This window comes from Macrobrachium nipponense, chromosome 21, assembly GCF_015104395.2.
Source record: "Macrobrachium nipponense isolate FS-2020 chromosome 21, ASM1510439v2, whole genome shotgun sequence".
Taxonomy (NCBI): domain Eukaryota; kingdom Metazoa; phylum Arthropoda; class Malacostraca; order Decapoda; family Palaemonidae; genus Macrobrachium; species Macrobrachium nipponense.
The window spans coordinates 26,442,128-26,464,961 of NC_087212.1; the positions used below are offsets into that span (position 1 = coordinate 26,442,128).

The following is a 22,834-nucleotide window of genomic DNA, read 5'->3' on the forward strand; positions in this document are numbered from 1 at the left end:
ACTTACTAGTGTAATAAGTTAAACCAAGAACCATGAGCTGATAGCTCTAAATGAAACAATGCGGTGAAATTAATAATGTTCCAGTCATCTCCGTGTCCCAATCTCTCAGAAATATGCTGTAAATATGCTGTATACTGTCAGTTACTACTCAATTTGATATGATGAAGCTTTGCTAAAGAAATAATTAGAAAGTTTTGATTTGTTTACTGAATGCTGATGATTAAAGCATGGAGATTAATCATTGTTTTTATCATCATCATCATCATCAGATTATCTTAGCACCATCAATATTCTTATTTTACTAAGACGAATCTCATGCTTATGTAGTAGTATGTTTGTGTGTGTACATATATGATTGATGCTGTCATTGTATAAAAGTTGAAATTTACTTTCCCTTGCTACTTGTATAGTAAAAGAGTTGTTGTGAATGTGAGTTTATACTATTTCTTAAAGTAAGTTACAATGTACCACGAAGAGAGAGAGACCTTACTATGAGGAAATACTTATTTAAATAAAATTACACGAGTACACTTTAGTATCTGATTTGGAAAAATTGAGGATGAAAAGATATGTTTGTTTTGGTCCCTTCACAGTTCGAAAACAGGCGATATTTATAGATACAAGAACCAGAGAATTTTAGGATCAGTTTTTAATGTACAAAACGCAAATTTCAATTCAAGAATAGGGGAAGTAGCTTAGTAGCTTATAAACACTATTGTATGGAGGCTGAGTTCAGTGTTAAGATACTAAACCAAAATTTACAGCCTAAACATCGAGGGGTGATAAGAACGCCTTGCAAAATGAAACTTGGATAATTATGCTGTATTTTAGAGGGGAAGTACAAAGTGTAAGTCGTCATAAGGCGAAAACATTGCCCAGTGATGGAGAAAATGTGATGATGAAAAAGATAAGAGATGTAGAGACATACTTTGCTTACTATTTATCAGAAAGTATAAGAGAGATTTTTGAGCCATAAGCGATGGCATTGTGGGATAGAGGAAAAACAAGTGTGTACTTTCTAATGAGGGTAAATAGGGAAGATGCAAGGCTTCAGGATATATAAACGTCTTGATAGGAGGATATGACAGCACGTACAAAAGTCAAAAGTATTAACAGATATTGCAAATGACACAATTAGAATGAAGATTTAATCGGAAATTGTGTAAAAGGAGCGACTGGTCTTGTGCAAAAGCAGTTCTTTTGATTGGTATATAGGGAATGAGTTCAAATGAATTACCTCGTGTGCTCTGGCACTAGAGTTAATTTGAGAAAGCGAATGTGGACAGTAAATGAAGTGGGAATTGTATGTAAGAGACTAAAGTTGATATTTGTGATATCAGGAGTTAAGCAATGGAATAAAAAACAAAGTAAGGGTTAGTTAATGTTGTTGATGAAGGTCGAACGATAAAAGGTAGATTAAAGAATAGGAACAAGAAGAGCAGCCCAAACGTCGCAAAACATGAGGATTCGAAAGTATATCAAGAGAGCAAATGCGATGTGGATGAAGGCCTTGTTGAGCTTTATCACATTGAAATGAAAGGTTGATGTCCTTTGTCCACTGGAGAATAATAATATAAACTAATTATTTTGGATCTGAAGTTTGCTTGTAATGTCAATGTGAAGAAAGAAAGGAAGACAGATTGCTGGGTGAAAAGGTATATCAGATTGAGTTGAAGGATGTTTGTCTGTGGAAATACTTGGGAAAACTGTTTTAAGTAAGTGGGCTCGGAAGAATGACATTCTCAAGGAGTAAGGGAACTAGGCATTTAATGGCAAACAGAATTAAAATTGATATCATACGGAGAATGGTAGGAGTGCCACTTAAGCTTTAAAAATTATTTGTACTGGTTCCTTTCCTATAATCTGGTGGAGAATAAATAGGATGTGGTCGCGGCCCAGGTATCTTTTAGGTGTTCCGTTTGAGGTACCGGTATACTTTATTTGGTGAAAGAAGATAAAAACAAATAAAATATCAATCCTGTGGGCGGTTTTAGGGGTGGGTATCATATAGTCTAAAGCTCCTAGTTGTGAATGCTTTTGTATAAAGAACACTTCTCCTTTTGCCTTTTGTATTTTGCCCCTGGAAAAAAGTCAGCCATCCATAGCGAGAAGTAAATTTCATTGTTTAGAAATGTTTAAAGTGGAAACGTGTAAATGTTATCTGTAGGAAAGATGTGACCCGTGGTGAATTCGGAATAGGTCGTTTGCGCCCATCATGGAAAGTTTTGAATGCAAGTGTACTTGTTTTACAAATTTGTCGACTTTTGTCATATTTTAGCTGAAATGGTATGTCTTGTACATTTTTTCACATAGCTTTAACTTGGAGTGTGAAGGTTGACAAATAGTAGTTTCATTGGAATTGTGTGTGAGAGAGAGAGAGAGAGAGAGAGAGAGAGAGAGAGAGAGAGAGAGAGAGAGAGAATAAAAATTGTCAGAGGGGGTTGAAGGAAGATTGTGTGTAGGGTTGGGCATATGATCTCATCTTCCGGAATGCTTGCAAACCTGCTGCAAGGTCACACTGAAACACACGCACGCACAAACTTAGACAAGCATAAAGTCTCGGCTTCTAATCTCCTTTGTCAGCCACCTGTGTCCTTTTTTTTTCGTAGACTTATTATTTTAGTTTTACGTTAGGGTACATTTTTCCTGAAATATGAAATTGATAATTTTCTAATCTTGTAGTTAATTAATGTAATTCTCACACATTTTTATGGTCAATTTATACCAAGTTCTCTCTCTCTCTCTCTCTCTCTCTCTCTCTCTCTCTCTCTCTCTCTCTCTCTCTCTCTCTCTCGTTGAAGCAATTTTTTTGTCTCCAAACCATTCGCTTCAAATCAGTAGCCATAAGCCTGCATCCTTCCATGTTTAGTATTGTGTTTTCTTCTCCTGAAATGTTCTTACCAGATATTCTGACCGCGTTCCTGTTGTATATTGATTTTTGACATTATGTTGCAATGATAATTATTGCCTTTTTCTTTTTAAATCTTTTTGCCGTCGTGAGTTGAAATAACATGTCATAAGAAAAAGGAGAAATAATTCAGTCCCAGTTATTTTGCACCTTCCTCCCTTCCAAAGGAAATAAATCGGACATTTTGCATTAAAGCCAAATTTTCTTTCGAGATGGGAGCAAGGTCTAGTTTGGAACGACTACGTTTTACCGCAGTACTCAGATAGTTGTTGTTGTATTTGATCCTGGCCAAGTTATCACCTAAAACGTCTCAACCATCAGTTTGAATAGTCACGAGCACCTTGTTCCCTTACGTAACGGCTGGACCCTTTGCACCTCTATTCAGTACCTACATTCGATACCGTTTCCAACCCCTCGTGCAGTCATTGTTTCTTTGTCCGAGTACAGTCGTCTGCCTCTTTATTCCATGGAATTGGTCTCCTCATCCGAAATTAAATTTTAAAAATGAATAATTTTGTTTTAGTAATAACTGGTTGAAAAGCCATTCTTTTTCTTATTACATCGAATTCTTCGTAGTTCCCTAATGCTTATATTAATGCCTTTTGAGGAATCATTTACGCAGAACTTTTTTTGTTCGTGAATACTTTGATTTACCCTCTCTCTCTCTCTCTCACACACACACACACACACATATATATATATAATTTCCTTGACATCATTTAGTACCATGATTTATTTTTTTAGCTGTTGATTAAACACGGATATCAAAAGACTGACAGAGCACGTTTTGTGAGTGACGGAAACAGTACATACACGGAGATATGAAAGAAGCAAGACTTAGACTACTGCCATTTTAGATCATGTCATTCAAGTGAAAGGCTTTTCACAGGGTATTGTTGTGGGCTGTTTATCTGTCTTTACTTCTATATTTTTTCCAAAGTCACTTCCGCCATTCGAGGTAATGCTACACCCTCTAGCAATACGCGTCTGGGATTTGATAGCTGTAGTTCATTGTGCTTTTGTACATAGCCATGAAGAGAATAGGTTCTTGATAGCACAAAGGCAGTTTCAGCTCTTGTAGTGGATGTCTGTACGGTTCAAGAGCTTGCTTCGACGCTCTGTCTTTGCTTGGTGCTTTCAGTCGCACAATATATTCGGGTTTGGTTTTTATGTTGAGATCAGACATACTTCATTTGGGTTTATGTCTTCCACCCGTCATCTAATTTTTCTTCCCACTGATATCTGCTGCTCTCATCTCTTTTGTTATTTTATTGTCTCCGTTTTCGTGTTTCTTTCCATGGGATGTTTTTTGTTGTTTTCATTTGTTTTTGCAAAGCCTCGCACCATTCTCTCTCTCTCTCTCTCTCTCTCTCTCTCTCTCTCTCTCTCTCTCTCTCTCTCTCTCTCTCTCTCTCTCTCTCTCTCTCTCTCTCACACACACACCGAAAGCACCGAAGTTACTCTGTATAACAGCTTTTTACTGTTCAGATTATTGCTACCAGTAATAAAGTGTAAGCAGTTATAAAGCCTGAAGACACCGGAGCTCTTGCCCTGTGTCCTTGCACTATCATAAACCGAGAAGGTGCCATTCACTCGATATACTGCAATGCTGTTAAAGTAAGTCTTAAACTGTTGTGAGTTAATATTTGTTTACAAGTATTTTTTAACCGTGTTTGTCACGGTGTGCGCTTTGTCGACATCAGGTAAAGTAATCTGTGAGTAGGCATCACATGCCTAAAGTAACAGAGTTCTTGCAAATATCAGGTTACCTTTTTACCCTTATATGCAGTATACCTTGCGGCAATAGGCATCCGGGTGTTTTTCAGCCTAAAAGAAAAAGCTTATATTGCATGCCTGGAATTTTAATTTTTACATTTTTTTTAACCATCTCTCACAGTTGTTTATCTATTATTTCTCTTGCTTTCTACTGCCATGTGCCGTACACTTGATTAAACGAAAGGGTATTCGTTGTACACAATACTACATTTTGTTACCCACGATAAATTTTGGGTTCAAATGAAAATGGCAGCTTGTGATGTTGAATATTGACAGTTTTTAGCTTTTTTGTAATATTTCAGAAGAAAGTGATTTTGGTATCAAAGTTGTTTTTCCATTGCTACAACAACTATATGACCTTTGAAAAACTGTGCCTTGATTACTTTTTATTTTTTTCCTGTTACCTTAGTATATGTAGAGGACATCTGCTTTTATTTCAAGTTATATAGAGTTTTTGGTTATCTACGATGCATGTTCAATGTCAGTAATGTTTAGAAATGAAAAGAAAGCATGTCATAAATTTATTTTTAACTTGAGGAATTAGTCATCATTAAATATAGGTTTATTTTATAGCGTCTTTGTAAAAATTAAACAGATGACTTTACTCCCTACAGTATATGATATTTTTTATTGTCTACATAGACTAGTTGTAGTGAAAAAAAAAAACACGAGATGAAGAGGAAACTAATCGATATCCTTTTTTTTCTCTTTTTCTCTTTTCTCCCTCCCCTCCCCTCCATTCCCTTCCCTACCTTTGGCCATCCTTTGCCCTCCATAACAGCACAACTCCCCGTACCTCACACCGGGCATCCCGATGAACAGCTTCAACCCATACATCGCGCCTTCGCCCGTCATGACTATGGGGGTTACCGATGCTGCCGTTGCCTCTCCCATCACAGGCGTGGTGTCACCGCAGGTTCTCACTGCCCAAAAGGTGCCACGAACCGACCGACTAGAGGTAGGAAGTGCCCCAAACCATCCATCCTCTCCTTCCATAGGAAACATTAATAAAAAAAATCATGATGAAGTTTAGAATTTAAAGACTAGACACCCTCCCCATTCCACTGAATCTAACCCTTCCCACTTTCAGCCTAAGATACTATGTCATTTTTATTTTCACTTGTTAAGCATGGCAACATTTTCCATCAGAATAACCACAAGAGTACCTTCTTTCTCCATTTCTTGATTATTCACCATATATATATATATATATATATATATAGATATTATATTATATATATCAGATCTTTAATGCCTTGAAATCATAACAACAAAGACATTGTCCTAACGACGGCAATATTAAGAATGTCATTATAAGTGTTAGCTCACGTTATTATCATTATTATTATTATTATTATCATCATCATCATCATCATCATCGTTGTGTATGTTATACACAATGTTACTTTGCCCTCTACATGTGTATCATATTACAAGATTTTCGCATTATTTCTCATATATATTTAGCAAATTGATGTACATATTACTTCCCCGTATATTTATGATTTTATATTTTTGTAGGAATATGAGGACCACATTATTGTTGCTTGATATTGTGTATAGTTATCAGCATTAATATATATCGTCATAAATGTGATTATTATTATTATTATTATTATTATTATTATATATGTTTTATTACGCAGGCTTATCATTAGCTCATGTGTATGTAGTTATTTGATCTTTAGTTGCTTGCTTAAAAAGAACAAAATCTTTAGTTTCCTGAAAGACAGAGAAAAGAGAAAAGAAGAGATGGGTAAGAAAACGTCATAAGTCCAGAAGAGAGACTTCAAGAAAACTATGAAAATCGAAAGAGAATTACTGGGAAAACTTAACCAAATAATGTTTGCCCCTCCATTCCTTTAGTTTATCTCTCTCTTTCTCTCTCTCTCTTCATTTTTCTCTTTTTCCTCGGAGAGCATCAAGTTTCCAGAACCATTACTGATAGATTGATTTTTGGCCTGTCATTGCTTAAAGCGTTGCATCCCACTTATTTGTTTATTTCATATATTTTTTTTCCATTAAAATAAATAGCTTTGTCGTTGCTAAAGGTTTGTTGCCGATGAAATCAAATCTTAGTTTGTTCTTATTTAAATTTTAGAATCGTATTAATTTGAGATGTAAAATTATAGATATGTTCTAAAATATTGGGTTAGTTCATTTATTAAAAATCAGGGTACCTTTTTTATTGTAAAGACAAACTTGAGAATGTAGTTTTGAAAGTAATTTTACGAAAATTGATTTTTAAAGAAATAATTATAGAATATTGAGATGTTGAGAGACTCGGTAGTGTGAAATAAACTCTAATTGGTTAAATATTGTATGGCCCGCAACGGGATGGTATCTTTACCAAACAAACGGCCACAGTCCAGATCATTGATAAGTAATGATGAATCATACAGTGACGATTTTCTCGGCTGATACCTGGGTTCAGCATCTTGCTGTGTGATTCTTAACGATATCCGTTGTGACATTGTAATACACCTGTTCCCACGGGATTAGGATAAATATGCTCAGAATTCGAAACTGATGAGTTGTATTAGGAATACGATTGGACTGTGCTTGTTTGTTTTTCCCTGTAAGTAGTTTATAAAATGTTAATTTCATTTATTTTATTATTAGTATTCGTGTTAAGTTTGACAACAATATTTTGTCTTGAGAATCCTTTCATTACTCACTATTGTTTATAATTTTCATCTTGATTTATTTACGAAGTATTTTCTTCCAGCGATTGCTGCCATTATCATTATTATTATTGTTATTATTTTGTTCTTCCTTTTCTTTTACCACTATTATTGCTGCTGTTGTTTATGTATTATTTGTTGGTTTTCAATATATTAAGTAGAGGTCTTTCTCTTTCAGGCTGTAAATAGACAAATAAATGCGAGTTGTCATTTGGCCCTTTTCCCCTTATAGTACATTTCTTAACATGGTTTCTCTGTGTCATGTCTGTGATTATTATTATTATATTATTATCATATTCAATATTGTCCTCCACATATACAGCATATATTATAAATAAATATATCTTTCCACGAGGATCGGCTCTGAAAATCTTTGGAATGGTTATAGCGACCAGGCATAATATGATCATCATTATTTTCAGTCTCATCCAAGTCAAGATTGAGTGTTCCTTCGGTAAAAAGGATGGGTATATTCATGGTGAGGATGTTATCAGTGGCACAGATGTTCTTTGATGACAAAACGTCTCTTTACCAAGGGTTTCCTATTTTTTAAAGTTCTATGTCATTTGCTACTGCTTTTTATTTTCAACGTCGCTTCGCGTTGTTCCATATCCAAAATTTTCAGAGGCGTTCTCCTCTTGTTGTCTTTTTTCATTAATTGTTATCTTAGTTTCCCCAGTCCTTTATTTTTGTGATAATATTTGTGTATTACACTTACCTAAGTACTTAATCTTGACAACTACTTTTACTACTACTGCTACTACTACTACTACTACTACTACTACTTCTACTACTACTTTTGACTCACTTTTCATTTAATCACAGTACGTATTTACACACTACTTATTAAAATTGTAACCATGTCTCCAGCATTGAGTCTGCAATATTAATAACACTGTTAATAATTTGGTATCGATTAATCTATTTGCATATTTTATATTGTATATGTTGTCTGTTGATTCACACCTTGTAGTGTTTGGATATATATAATAAATATCTGCGACTGATTCCTCTCTCGTTCGTTATAACACTTAAATAAATTATTTTTGCTTTCTCTAATTTTGGCATCATCGAAGATTTTAAGTTAATTTTGTTTTATATCAATTGCTAATCTATTACTCATTGTTTGAGTATGACAAGTTTACGTTTTTCATTATTGTTATTATATACTGTTTTTATTTTATATATTATGTAATTTTTTTTCTGAATGATGCACTGATTTTTCAAATGAATGTTTTGTTTATATTTAGATTTGTTGCATCGGCACTGTAACAAGTTTTGATTATAATTTATTTATTTTTTATTATTGTATTAGTCTCATGTTTCAGTAGCCGTTTATACGCTCAGGAATTTATCTCTCGAGCGCTGCCAACTGTAACCGTAGAAGGAGTAGGAGGAGGAGGAGGAGGAGGAGGAGGTGAAGGCACACGTCGTAGGGCCTTTGAGATTCCGAAGGAGGGAAATTCGGAAGGGGCTGTCGCCACTCTCCCTACATGACGCCCTATACCATCCCCCTCACCCCCCACCAATCCCTCTGGCTACATGTTGGCACCGCCCCCTCCCCACACCCTTTGTTAAAACCAACCCAGACCCTCCCAACCCCCGCTCGCCCATCGGGGCCAAATCAAATTGTCTGCCCTGCTAGTCTCACTCGTAAACACTCGTCTCCCCCCAATAATACCTTGAAACTCCCCTTCCCTCCGTGTTAGCTTGCTACCCTGGGGAGAAGTTTTAGACTTCCCCAAGTAAATTTGCTCGCCATCCTCTCCTCCTCCTCCTCCTCCTCCCCCATACCCCCCCATTCCTTCTTCTTTCATACCTCTTGCTTTCGCTTGCTGTTAACATCAGCACACGTACCTTTTCCTGGTGAGGTGTTTATCCTTGGTCTCCTCATCCACCCACTTAGAACAACGGCCATAACAACTCCCCTAATTTTCTCCTACCCTTAAAGAAAGGAACCTCTTAAAAAGATATACATACGTATATACTTATATTTTGTCAGGTTAAAGGCTCTGTCTTAGCATGTATTTTGAATTTGGGCGTACCATTCAGCCACGCATTAGTTTCCAAGGTGCTCCCTTCATTATTTTCGTCCTAAACATACTATGATAGTGATTTACTCTTGTCATGTTTGGCTTCAGTTCAATTTAAAATTCAATCATTTTCGTTTTCATATGACAGTTTGTCAGTAATCGTTGGCATTCCTGGCACAACATTTTTCCATATAAGTACTTATAAACCTTAAACGTACGTTTGGAGAGTCCAAATATATTTCTTATAATACATATATCTTATTTATTGTAGCGGGAATACTGCGTTATGAGAGTTTTTCATTTTTTCCTAATAATCACCAAAGAATAATAGAACAGGCATCAATTTAGCCATAATTTTGAATGTGATTAGATTTCACTTTTAGTATCCTGGAGTTTTGTTTTTCCGTTCACTACAGTATAAGTAAATGCCTTTTATTTTTGTTTTTGATTTTTTGTTTTTTTTTAAATGCAAATTTTCCCATCACTTCTCGAGTTTTTCTACCATATCCTATGCAATTGAACCTTAGCTCGGTCCCTCCCAAACCATTGTGATAAAAGCTTTTCCATTGTGCAAAAAGTTGCACTCCTGTTATCATCATAACGCGATCTTATCTGGTGGCTAGTGAAATTATTGCAGGGCAGACAACCCGATGCTCCCCAACCCCCCCTACCACACTACTGCTACTGCCTTGACTGCTTTTCTGCTGCTTTGCCTGCTGCATGCTTACCCTCAGTTGCCTGTATACCTTGTGCATGCTTGCTTGCCTTCTTTGGTTGGATTGTCTTCTCATTTTATTTCCTGACGCGGGAGGTCACCGCTACAACAACGGGGCCACTGTTTCAGAATCTCCCCTGCCCGGGGTGGTAGTGACCTCCTGGCCGTAATGCCCTCACCCGGCGCTCGTCCCCGGTCACCCACACTGCTGCTGCCTACATATGCGATTCGCCCTCTACCACACTCGTCTTTTTCTCCCCTTTTCTGTCTAGTATCCGCCCGTCTGTGAGTGTGTGCGTGTGTTTGTACGTCTACACAAATTTTTGCATCCTCCCCTACCCTTGGCGGAATACATCTCATGCCTTTTTTTCTTCATCTCCACATAGATCGCCGCCTTTTACTTACGCTGCTTCTCCCTATTGTGTATCTAGTGCACTTGTGGTCAGCCAGTCTGGGTGTCCGGGTAACAGCGTCTGTTTCGCCAACAGAGGAACTAACTTTTGTTTAAAATTGATGTCGAAAAGAAAAATATCTACGTCTTTATTCAGCATATGTGCTGGAAATGATGGCACATCACTAAGGTCACATCTGATCATCAAGCCAACAAACCCGGCCTCGCTCATACCTTAGTCCTCATCCGTGTTCTTCTCTTACCCAACCCTACAGCAACGATGATTCTTCTCTAACCTTATACCTTGACACCTTCGCCAACCCACCCCTTGACCCTCGCCCCTTTCCTTCATAAGTAATTTTCTCCTTGAAACATTTCCTGGCCTTCTTGTTTATGTATTTTCATTTAGTTTTCCATTCCTCCTAAATATCACCTGAACTATATTTTCAATCCTATTATGTTCTGTTTACTGGACCTGCCTTCCACTGACAGGGAACTGGACATTTTTTTTCATTTTGTCGTTACTATATCCTCATATTACTAAACTTACATAACTTTTCTAATTTGATGGATTCACGTTGACTTTAAATTAAATTGGATTAAAAAATTGACATTCCCAAATTTGCCGAGACCTTAATGCTCTTAAAGAAATTATATTTATGTATAATATATATATATTAATGACACGAATACTTTCATAGTCTATATAAACTATATGCCTATATACAATGCTTGTTAACATGGAATTCTTCCATTTTTCCAACTAATCGATAATCCTGTCTTGGAATAACGGTCACCCACTCTACATCCCTTGATCTGCTGTTTCTCTTGATTTTTTTTTATTTTCTTTTAACCTTTCATCCGTAACCATTATTCCAATGTTTAATTTTAATTCATTATAATGTCCGGGAGTAAAAAAAAGTTCACAACTTCTTGTGCCTTTTGCTTCCTGACTGACGATTTTATGCTATCACTTTTTATGATTATTTTTATATTCCCACTGGTCTTTTCATAAGCAGCCATGTCTCTAAAGCTCCACCATATTGTCCATACGTCTGCCACGTTTTTCATTTAAAATTTTCTCCGGAGTTGATACCATTGTGTCGTCGGTTTTCTGAATCGGGTTCCATTTTATTCTCATGCGTTAAAAGCGTCAGTTTATTTAGATGTCTTTCCCACTAACGCTTATATCTCAGAATTTATTTTTGTTTAACATCATATTTATTTCAGAATCATGTCATTTGCATATACGTAGTATTTTATGCAGAAAGTTGATATTGTCTTAATTTGTAATTGTGAGCAAAGGTTTGTGCCAAGAAAATTGTATCAGAAGATCCCTAATTTTTTGGTGTCTGGGCCCAAAAGTAACTACAGGATTATGTTACCCAGATATGGAAGTCCCGTCCTATAATATATATATACATACATATATATATATATATATATATATATATATATATATATATATATATATATATATATTTGTGAAAGTACAGGTTATTTGAGATGGTCATGAATCCCTTCAATCCAACTATCCAACCTCTTTTTCGAAGTCGCGTATTTCACCTCGATGTAAAGGTCAACGATAGTCGATAACAAGCTCATTCGCTAGATTTTAATTCGTTGATTTTTCCCACCCCTTGTTGGTTCGTGTCTACTAAAGACATGGCTGCTTTGCTCTATATCAACCTCTACCCTTCTCGCTCCTAATTCCGCAGCTGCTATGCTATTCCTATGTTTTGTCCCATTTTTTCGCCAAGTCCTCCCGTTTTCTTCAAGTTCCCTGATACTTGGCGCCTTTGGTGTATCCTACTTATGCAGCTGCTTCCTCCTATCTCTCCTCTTCCGCATCCTTCCCTTTGACCTGGTCTGCTTAGGCTATTCCCTGGTACTCCATTGCCCTTGGTGTTTCTTTCTGTCCTCCTTATCCTTCCGTCTCCTCACACTTTCTCTACCCCCTTCCCCCCCTGCTGCTGCTGGGTCGCCCCGCTGTAGTTCGCTCTTCTGCCTCTAGGTATGCCGCGAGTTTCAGCGCGGAGCGTGCAAGAGGCCGGAGCAGGAGTGCCGCTTCGCCCACCCACCCGATCACGTGAGCACGACAGACGAAGGCACTGTCACAGTTTGCATGGACGCTATCAAGAGCCGCTGTTCTCGTGATCCCTGTCGCTACTTCCACCCTCCCCCGCACCTCCAGGCTCAGCTCAGGGCGAGCCAGGGCCGCGCCGCACAACAACCTGTGGTAGGCACAACCTGCACACGCCAATCCCCCCACTCCCCCACCTCCATACTACTGCCATACACACCACAACTATCTTTCAATTTCTCTTAGCTGTCGTACTCAAATTATTTCTCTCTCTCTCTCACTCTCTCTCTCAGTCTCCGGCTGTCTTACCAAATTGCATCACCAGCATTATTCGCCGCCACCACCACCACCGCCACCACCACCATTATTATTCTGGCGTTCTCTCTTCCCGTCTTGATTTTCACTCTCTGTAATGGATCATCAATCTTATTTATTGACTTTACTCAAATCTTTATTCTATGCTCTTAAACGTTCTTCTCTTTAGTACATGATACCTGTCAGTCAGAATTTTACCTCTTAATATCTTGACAGTTCATAAGGTCACCTGTTGACATGGCTCTACCCAGGAAAATTCCTAGCAGTATTGTAGAAGAATAACGTGGCAGGGAAATCAAAAGTAATGAGTTTAGTCACTACCACCACAAAAGTAATTCATTTCATGTTTCTTTTGCTTTTTGTGATTTGTCTATACTAGTGTTCCATAAACTGGAGTGAGATCCATGTCACAAACACAAGGGTGGTGCTGTTACCCTGGGTTACCACAAGGGCATCTCTCTCCCTTCCTCTCCTGCACGGGCGAGAGTATCCCGAAGGTTGGCGAAGTGGGTAAGGGCACCACCTCTCCTCTGAAACCCGCACGTGAGCAGCCCGCTGAGTTCCCACACGTAGTGCCCGCCGCCACCCGCTGCTCCGCGCCGACCCTGCTAGCCCCTGCTGGCCCCTGCTGGCTCCCTTTCCTCCTCTTTCACAGGCTGCCGGGACGCTCCTGCTGGACTGAACTGGGCTTTCACTCCCGGTCCTTTTTTTTTTTTTTTTTTTTTTTTTTACATCTGGGATTGCACGTGATAATAGACTTTGCCCTTTTAAAGGCCGTTTCTTCTTTCAAAGAGGCCCTTTGATATATCATTTTTTCCTCATACGAATTGTGCTTTGTAATTTAATTTTTTATTGCTGTAAAGATAGTAGATGCCTTTGAATATATATTCACGTTTAATCCCAAAACCTTACACTATATGGCCTCTCCCACAGACTGTCTTCTTTTTATGATTATAATGATTACTGTTATCATCATATAAATATAATTATATTTTCTTATGGGAGAAAGCGCCCTAGGGAGAGCACCCTGTAGGAGGGACGTCACCACAAGGGTGTTCTCTCCATGGTTCACCCCTTTTCTTCTTCGGTCAGTTTCCTTCTTCCACCGTACCACCACAACCATCCGCCACCACCTCCTTCAGCTATAGTGCCAAGCATGGTGTGGAGACACGCTGGCCTCACCAACCCTTTCACGCTGTTTCAGGCTTTTCTCTCTCTCTGTCTCTCTCTCTCTCTTTATCCTTTATGCGCGCGAATTGATGGAAAGGAAAAGAAGAAACAAGGGAAAATTATCTTCTTGTATGTTGATCCGTTTACGGTTAACGAAACCCATTGTTGCAAATGATACAGTCCTAATGTGCTGACTGCAACTTCTCTTAAAGCCACACTTATCAGGTTTGCCAGCCCGCGAACATTTTTGTCGCGTAGAAGATGCTGTGTATGTTTTTTTTTTTTTTTCTTATTTTTTTTTCAAGGGAAAAGAGTGCGAAATTAGGCAAGGTGTTTTTCCCTCAGTCAATGGACACACACTTAAGTAGCATCCACAGTATGGTAAATGACACCGTCTTTGGGACTGTCCCGCGCGTGTCCTGCCTCATCTGGCACTTGAGTCGTTTATGTATATACGTATATGTAATTCACCTTTTTTAATACGCCGTCACAAACATGTGTTATGCGACTAGTAGCTCTACTCCCAGATCACTTATCACCCGCTGGAACTATCTCGTAACGAGCTGGCGAAGGAACCACGTTGCATTTCCTAATATATTTACATATTCATTGCCTCCTCTGATTTGACAATGATAACCTTTAAAAATAAATTTTGAGATGCTGTTTTTTCGATACTCACTGTGAGACAGGTGCAGCGGAGTGATTGAGTGCCAGCGTGTTTGTGTCATTTTGAAGGGGGAGATGAAATGGCCCCTATCCGCAGAGAGGGTTCCATACCGTCATGTCACGTAGGCGTGTTATATCACTCGTCATCAGTCACGGCTCATTTTCATCGACTGTATATTTGTTTATTTATTTTATATTTTGTCTTCAATATTCAGTAATAACTATTTTTCCCGTCAGCGATATGTATATTTAAACTGTAATAGGTGTTAGGATTTTTATCATACATAGATATGTATTTTTGTATTCATCGTGCTAAAAAATTTTATGTATACAGTGCCCTATTGTTTATGTCTCTGTCCTTTGATCTTCCCACATTTCAGTTCTTTATTCCTATCACATGTTCAACGTTTTTAATGTTCCTTTTTTCGTCAACAGAATTATTGTAAATCATAAGTTGTTACCTCCATTCAAACATTATATATATAATATATATATATATATATATATATATATATATATATATATATATATATATTACTCTTTTATTTGCTCATTCATTCGGTTACAAAACAGAAAATGAACAGCGGAAGTTATTTAAAATCCTGTTTCCTGTGAAAATCTTCTTAACTTTCTTCGCCTTCTGAATATTCTACATCAACACCAGTGTCTTCTTTGTCTCAGTATCTTTCCTTCCCACTCTCACGCTCTTTCTGTACAATGACTTATCTTACGGCCTCAGATTTGTTACTGTAATCTCTGTTCACAATGAAAGTACTGTATTATGTAAGTGTATTCGTCTTCCAGCCGTTTCTTTGTTCTCTTGTGTGTTGTTTTCTCTCCTTTGCCCCGTCCCTTTCCTCCCCTCACTTGCGTAGTTTACAGGGCAAGTAGAAAAATGATAAAAAGGAACTTCCCGAGACAGTGTTGCAGCTGCGGCAGCCATGGACCAGCTTGATCAAGCCTTCTACAGGAGGACTTTTAGATGGAACAGTGAATGCCTCCTCCTACGCCTCCTCCTCTTCCTCTTTCACCACCACCACAACCACCAACATCACCACCACGACAACAACCTTCTCCACCACCACAGCCACCTGCCGTCTTCCAGCTAAGTCATAAACAATAAGTTAATTATGGGGGCAATGGAAACATGGTTGATATACATGCATTACTTATTCATATGAGTTAGGAAGTGGATTTTGCGTAGAATTTTGTTATTTTTCGTGCCTCGCCCTTATTAGTCGTTCATGAATACCTCAGGCAGTAGTGTTTAAGTTACCGTATCTATTTATTGTCAGCTTTACAACGGCTAGGTTATGGTATTCCGCTGAAGTTCTCACGTACGAAACTGAGTCTGGTACTTGATTCTTATTGGGTACTGACGAATTCAGTAGAGTATTTTGATCAGTTTATTTTTATTGGGTACTGACGAACTCGACAGAGTTTAGATCAGTTGATTCTTATTGGCTCCTGATGAATTCAATAGAGTATTTCGATCAGTTCCCTTGTTATAATATAGAAAAGACAGAAATCTTATTCCAAGTTATGAAAGAAGCTGAAATCCAGTTCTCGTTTACACACACTTGCCTGAAGGATGAATTTGGTCTCAACTAGGGACATACTACTAAATAATCATAAAACACTAGGAATGAAGTGAGATCTAAAAACAGGATTCCTTGGTATAGTGATTAGTTATTAATATCAGATTTGGGGAAGAATTAAAGTCTAAATCCAGAGAACGAATATTAGTGAAAGGAGACAAAATAAAAGTTATATTTCAAAAACATAGAATCAGTATAGACTTCGAAAGGCTAAATATTGAGAGGTCATTTTGAAGTTGCTGTTTAAAATTAAGGTCCAGAATATTTCCAAAACAAAGAATCAGTGTAGGCTTCCAAAGGCTGAATATTGAGAGGTCATATTGAAGTTGCTGTTTAAAATTAAGGTCAAGAAAAGCTACATACTAAAAACAGTCATGTTTCAAGAAAAGAATTTACCAATATACCTGCATAGATAATTTTAACGAACAAGGAGGAAGATTGCGTATCAAAGGTGATATTGAACAGCGAAAGACAGAGTAGTTTGCTTTAAAGGTGAATGAATGACGATGCTGTTGGACAGAATATGAAACTTTTAGAAGCCACATCGTAATTCGTAATCCTGTTTCATTGAAATATTAAACCGTACTTAGCAACGTATTTCATTGGATAATTTATTAATGAGTTTCAGTTGATGTTTTTTAAGTGTTAGGCATTTACCTCACCAGATGTGCGAGAGGGATTTTCGGCCCTTGTGGATAGGAATTTCCCTTACTAGATATGGGTGAAAAGAATTACGTTCCTTTAATGCAATGGGGTGGTGTGTCAGACTATTTCAAAGGAAGTGACAGTAGTGTCAGGCAAATAAATTGAAGAAAGCGTGTACGCTAATAAAACGTTATCATCGTATACAAATACAGAGAAATGGGAGAGAAGCGTTGGACTTTTTGAAGCAGTCATGAATGTTTCCTTTACAAGCCGAGTTAAGGTACACACAGTACGAAAGTGCCAGCATGAGCTTACTGAGTTCTGGGGGAACAACATCAGCCGCGTATCTCGGCCCTTGAGATGTCAAGAGAGATTTGTTAGGTTGTCTGCTAGAGCGAACTCTTCTCTCTCGCTACAGGCGAGAGATATGCAGGGGATATCTCTTCATCATATCTTCCTTTACTCCGTGGATATATTTATATTTTCATTTTAACTTTTAGACCGACATGACTTTGTTACAATATGTTTTATATTAAGATGAATGAATATATTTTATAATAACATTACTGAATTATTTGTTATTGCACTGCACGTCTAGATGAATTGTTAATATGATTTTCATTTAGTAGTTATAACGTAGAAAATAGGAATAGAAATTGAAACTATTTTAAATAATTGCAGTTTTACTCAAAGGAAGTAAACACGATCGAAAATACTTATCATAATGTTAGTAATCAAAAATAAGACGTAGGCCCAAAGCAGTGTTCCTTTGATGCATTTTTGAGTTTAGTATCCCCAGTTACATTTGTTCTTTTCATTTTGCCACTGAAGTAAGTTAGGAGAAATATTAAACAATTAGCCGGGTTGTTTTGAAGACAACTGAAGAACGCAGTAAGTTCCTGCTTCGCTTTACCCCGGCTTCGTAATTGGGATTAAGACGACATAAAGTCTTTCAGTCTTTTACCCCGGGCAACGTCATGGAGAAAAATATTCAGTGCAGCTTCTTCATATGAAGCGGGATATTGGCAGGTGTCGTGGCTGATGTGAGGGAGAAATACAGTAGGACCAAGGGCATTAAGTAGGAAGGGAGAGACTGAGGGAGCCACGCCCTCTTCGCCCCTTACCCACACCCTGTGGGCTCGGGACTGGGAACACACTAGTGTCCTGGAAGGACTAGAGGAGGTAGGAGGTGGGTGTGATGTCATAGTGACGTCATTTTCCATATTGATCACCACTATACCCACCACTCTGGCTGCTTCCACAAACGAACACTTTCGTTACGTCATAATTCTCTCTTTCTCTCTCATTGCCATCATTTCCCAGTCTTCCTTTTTTTTTCTAAAGAAAAAGTCTTCCTCATTGGAATATGTTAACCAACCTTCCTTTTTGAGATATGAGGTGACAGAGGGTTGGAAATTTCGGTAGCTAAAGGACCGATTGGTAGTATTTGTGTGTATATGTATATATTATGAATATAATAGGTTTGTAAATATTTGCTAAAATTGGATAAAGTTGAAAGGATGACGACTAGGTCATCATGGGCTCTTTTCCTCCACATGATGGTAATCTGTATGGTCAAACTCCGTTAGAATGAATCATGGGATTTCCAACACCGTCCCACTTTTTTGCTGGATTTGTTGATAGATATTGAGACATTTTTTGGAATAACGTGAGTAAAAGAAGAATTTGTAGTTATTCATTTCTGAAGTTCTTGGTTCAACCACCATTTCAGATACGCAGCAAGCCAAAGTACTTTAAAAGTATCAGTGACATGTTTTTCAAAAGCAAATTATACCCTCCATCTTTTTGTTTTTGCCTATTTATTAAGAATAGAACAGTTGCTAAAGATTTCGTACTCCAATTAAAGATGGAGCATTTCTATTTGTATGTAATACCAACTGATAAGCTTCTTTAACTTGAACATTTACTAGATAAGAGGTATATTATGAAGATTAACACTGCCGAAGATTAAAGAATAGATAATTGCATACTAACATACAGGTTAAGGGTTGGAAATGAAATGGTCGAGTGGATAATCCAGGGTGCCTGTAGGGCAAAGAGGGGAGGAGGGTTGTATATGAAGTGTGACAGGTGCCATCATACATCTTTGTGACGTCACCAAGTCCTCCATGTACCTTCCTAGTTAGATCCCATTTATGAAATGAAAGTCTTTTTCTATCTCATAGGTATAAAATGAATCAATACTCTTGGGTAGTTGTTTTTTCTAGGATTCTGATAATCATAGGGGTTATTATATTGAATAAAAGGGTGTTGAAATAGTTGTCGACTAATTGAGTTCATAGTCGCATTTCTAGTTTTTCTTTTAGTAAAATTTCGTCAAACTTGCAAATACTTTAACTGCTGTGTTAAATGTCACAAAGTATTTATAATTCATGACACCGTTTACAATGTTTGACATCCAGATTAAAGAAATCTTTACTTGAATTATGAACTTGATTACTGTAGGCTTTTCGCTTGTCTACTATGTTAACATTTTTCTATAATTATTGAAATAACTATGAGTAATGAGAAAAGTGGAATACACTGGATGGCTCATCTTGAATATGGTATATACAGCTACTTTATCATCTATGAGTGTGAATCCATTGCGCGCGCGCACACACACTCAGAAAGAGAGAGAGAGAGAGAGAGAGAGAGAGAGAGAGAGAGAGAGAGAGAGAGAGAGAGAGAGAGAGAGAAAGGAACCCAACAGCCACAGCCAAGGGATGGATCCTTGGCTTGTAGATCGTTTTGTTTAGCGCTAATAAGTGGATTTCAGTTAAAGGGGAAGGGTTAACTGGGCCCCACGGCGCACATAGGAGGAGCACTTGCATTGTAATTATCTCACTTAGTCTCTCCTAATGGCAGTAATTAGGCAAATGATGTATGTGTTGTTGCTGTCAGACCCATGAGGATAGAGCATTAGGTATGACAGGATGTGGAGGTTCATGGGTATTTGTACTATGGCTTGTGTTGCGGCCCCTTCTCTGATGTGACCATAGCGTTTCATTTTGTGAACATGTCATTTCGAGCTATTTATTTTCTCCTGATGGAACAATAATTAGGAGTTAGAAAAGGTCTGGATTTTCCGATTGAGTGAGTGCTTTGTTAAATATATATATATATATATGTGTGTGTGTGTGTGTGTGTGTGTATGTATATGTTGTGTTTTTTAAATTGGAAGTTGAAAATACAAATTGATCGTTCACGTGCCATTTTTCTTATAAATTAAAGACAATATGCGTATAGCGTTCAGAGAAAGCAGTACAGAGACAAAAAGAATTAACCTGTAGTAGGAAAGTTGACCTCTGAAATGATGGATCAGAGTTTTATGAAATGGATAGGTCACTTGAAGTGAGTAGAAGAGGGTAGGTTTTTGAATAGAAGGTTTAATTCAGAAGTCTTGGAAATAGGAATGGACAGAGAACTACATACATGTGTGGAATGTGATGCTAAGATATTGGAAGAGAGGGCCATCTTGGAAATTCAATTAACGTCCAAAGCAAAATGAGGGCAGGTGGCATGGCCTGTATGTGCACTTGAGCCCTTTTTGAAGGTGCATGAAGAGGACGCGTTGTTGGAAGTTTTTTGCACATCGGGTTTATCCTGATATCAGTTTAAAAGAACGTAGCAGTCACTGATGACAGGGCAAACGTTAAATTGGTGGATTATACAGTATAAAATGGGCTCTGTCATTCATTCGTACACATTTTCGTCCGCACAAAATTTTTTTTACAATATTCCACTTGAGCGATTTTCCGTGTTGCTTGACTTTTGTTCGCATTGTAGAAGACCATTTCCTTCATGAATAATTCCTCATACACAAAGGAAGGTTGGAAACCTCGGTAGGCAGACAAATTTCAGGGCGAGGAATAATCAAAACTAATCTAATTTAATTTGGCCGTCTTGTATATACATATAACTGTGTAATTTTATATATATATATATATATATATATATATATTATATATATATATATATATATATATTACGTAAACGATAATGAGGTGTACTGTGTGTAAAACTTCTATATAAGAGGGGAAATTAGTTTGAAAGACTAATTTTCTCTGGGATGTCACAAGTAGTGTTCTATACTATGCTCGACACGGTAAAATATTGCTGCCTTCGAGTAATTGAAATATTTAGCGTTTTCACCTTAGGGTTTGGCGTTGCTTCTCTGCCTCTTCCTTTTTGTGCGTTCACACATCTAGTATTATTGAAATTATTGCTGCAGGCCTTACGCAGAGAGCCTTAATATAATCCCACCACACTTCGTAACATTCGGGCGTGCATATATTTAGTTTGTGTGTGTGTGTATTATATATTTTTTCTTGATATAAGAGAATATACAATAAATATTCGTATGTAGTAAATTTACTTAAATTTTCTTAAGAAATTGCGCAAATTTCATGGAGATAATCAAGTAATTGTTATTGTTACTCTATCAGATTTCCGCCTCTCTCATTAGTTCCAAAGCCAGCAGCCATTTAACATGTATCGATTAAGTCGACCATTGATTGTTACTGACAGAAAAAGATATACTATCCACATTAAAGTTTCATGGGAGCAGACTCCAGTTCAGAATTTGATACGTCCGCAACAGAGAACGTTTGGAAACCTTTTGAATGGTTTTGTTCATGAAAATAAAAATAATCTCATGGGTGACTTTTTCGTGGTGTTGGCATCTTACGTGTATCTTAAATCTTGATTACGCTGATGCAGCATGATGTAGTAAAGTTTCTGCAAAATATGAAATAAAAATCTTTATATATCAGTTCATGATAAAAACACTAATTGCTGGAATAGATCGATCGGTAACTAAATAAAAAAAAAAAAAAAAAAAAAAAAAAAAACCCTGAAGTATGTTTAGGTAGGTAGGGTGATGACTATATATTAGTACCAGTGATATAAGATTTCCCAGGTGTGGGACGGAACGTTAGCGTAATAAGGTTAAAGGGACCTCAATATTTGGGAAATTATGGAAATTTAAATTAGCCGAGCATGGAACTCCAGCTGTGAACTTACTCAAGGAAAGCATTTCCAGGAAAAACATTGCCTTGTCAAATACAATTTGTTAATACGCAATGTGCTGTGCATTCGATTAAAAATAGAAGAAATAACTTTATTAAATATTCTCGGTTCTGTGTATGTGCATGTTTATAAACAATGCATTCACGTATTCTCTGGTTAGTCATATTTTCACGCAACTCCAAAAATGAACGAGAAGGTAAAGTTCAAATAGAATGTATGATTTTTTTTTTTTTTTTTTTTTTTTTTTTTTTTTTTTTTTTTTGATGAACAAAAACTCAGTTCGTGTGTAATAATGCTAAGTGAAATTTGAAAAATTAGAATGACATAATCATGTTCACATCTCATCAGTAAGTAATAATGTTTATTAAATTTATTCTATTTATACCACTGTCCGTATGTTACTTGGATGGTTGACCACCAAGATAGGCAAAACACTGTTGGCACGGAAACCTCTTGCTCATCCTAGGAGAATGGTATAGGGCTAGCAACCTCATTACAAAATGACTGAAAACCAGCATCAGAACATTGTGCCATCTTCTCTGAGAAGAAATGGCGCATGTTAGAAAACACACACACACACACACAAACATATATATATATATATATATATTATATATATATATATATATAAAAATTTGATTTGTAATGATAAAAGGGAGATGGTAATGGCTTGGATATGCCTTCGCACTACTAGTATAGTAAAGTCAACTGTTCTTTGAATGGCAGACCCCTACCTTCTTGGGTAAGAACTACGAGACAGGAAACTTAAGATGAGTTTGAGATTTGTGGAGGAGAAAGCCCAGGAAATTTATTGGACCC

The 22,834-nt window shown here is 37.3% G+C and overlaps 1 protein-coding gene across 1 annotated transcript in view; it reads left to right on the forward strand.

Annotated features, from left to right (window-relative positions):
- The window catches only part of LOC135197858 (muscleblind-like protein 1), a 295,887-nt gene that overhangs the window by 239,750 nt on the left and 33,303 nt on the right, over positions 1-22,834 (forward strand). Inside the window, exons 7-8 of the mRNA XM_064225040.1 lie at positions 5,466-5,642; positions 12,522-12,746. Coding sequence (XP_064081110.1) covers positions 5,466-5,642; positions 12,522-12,746 — 402 coding nt within the window. The remainder of the gene's footprint in view (positions 1-5,465; positions 5,643-12,521; positions 12,747-22,834) is intronic.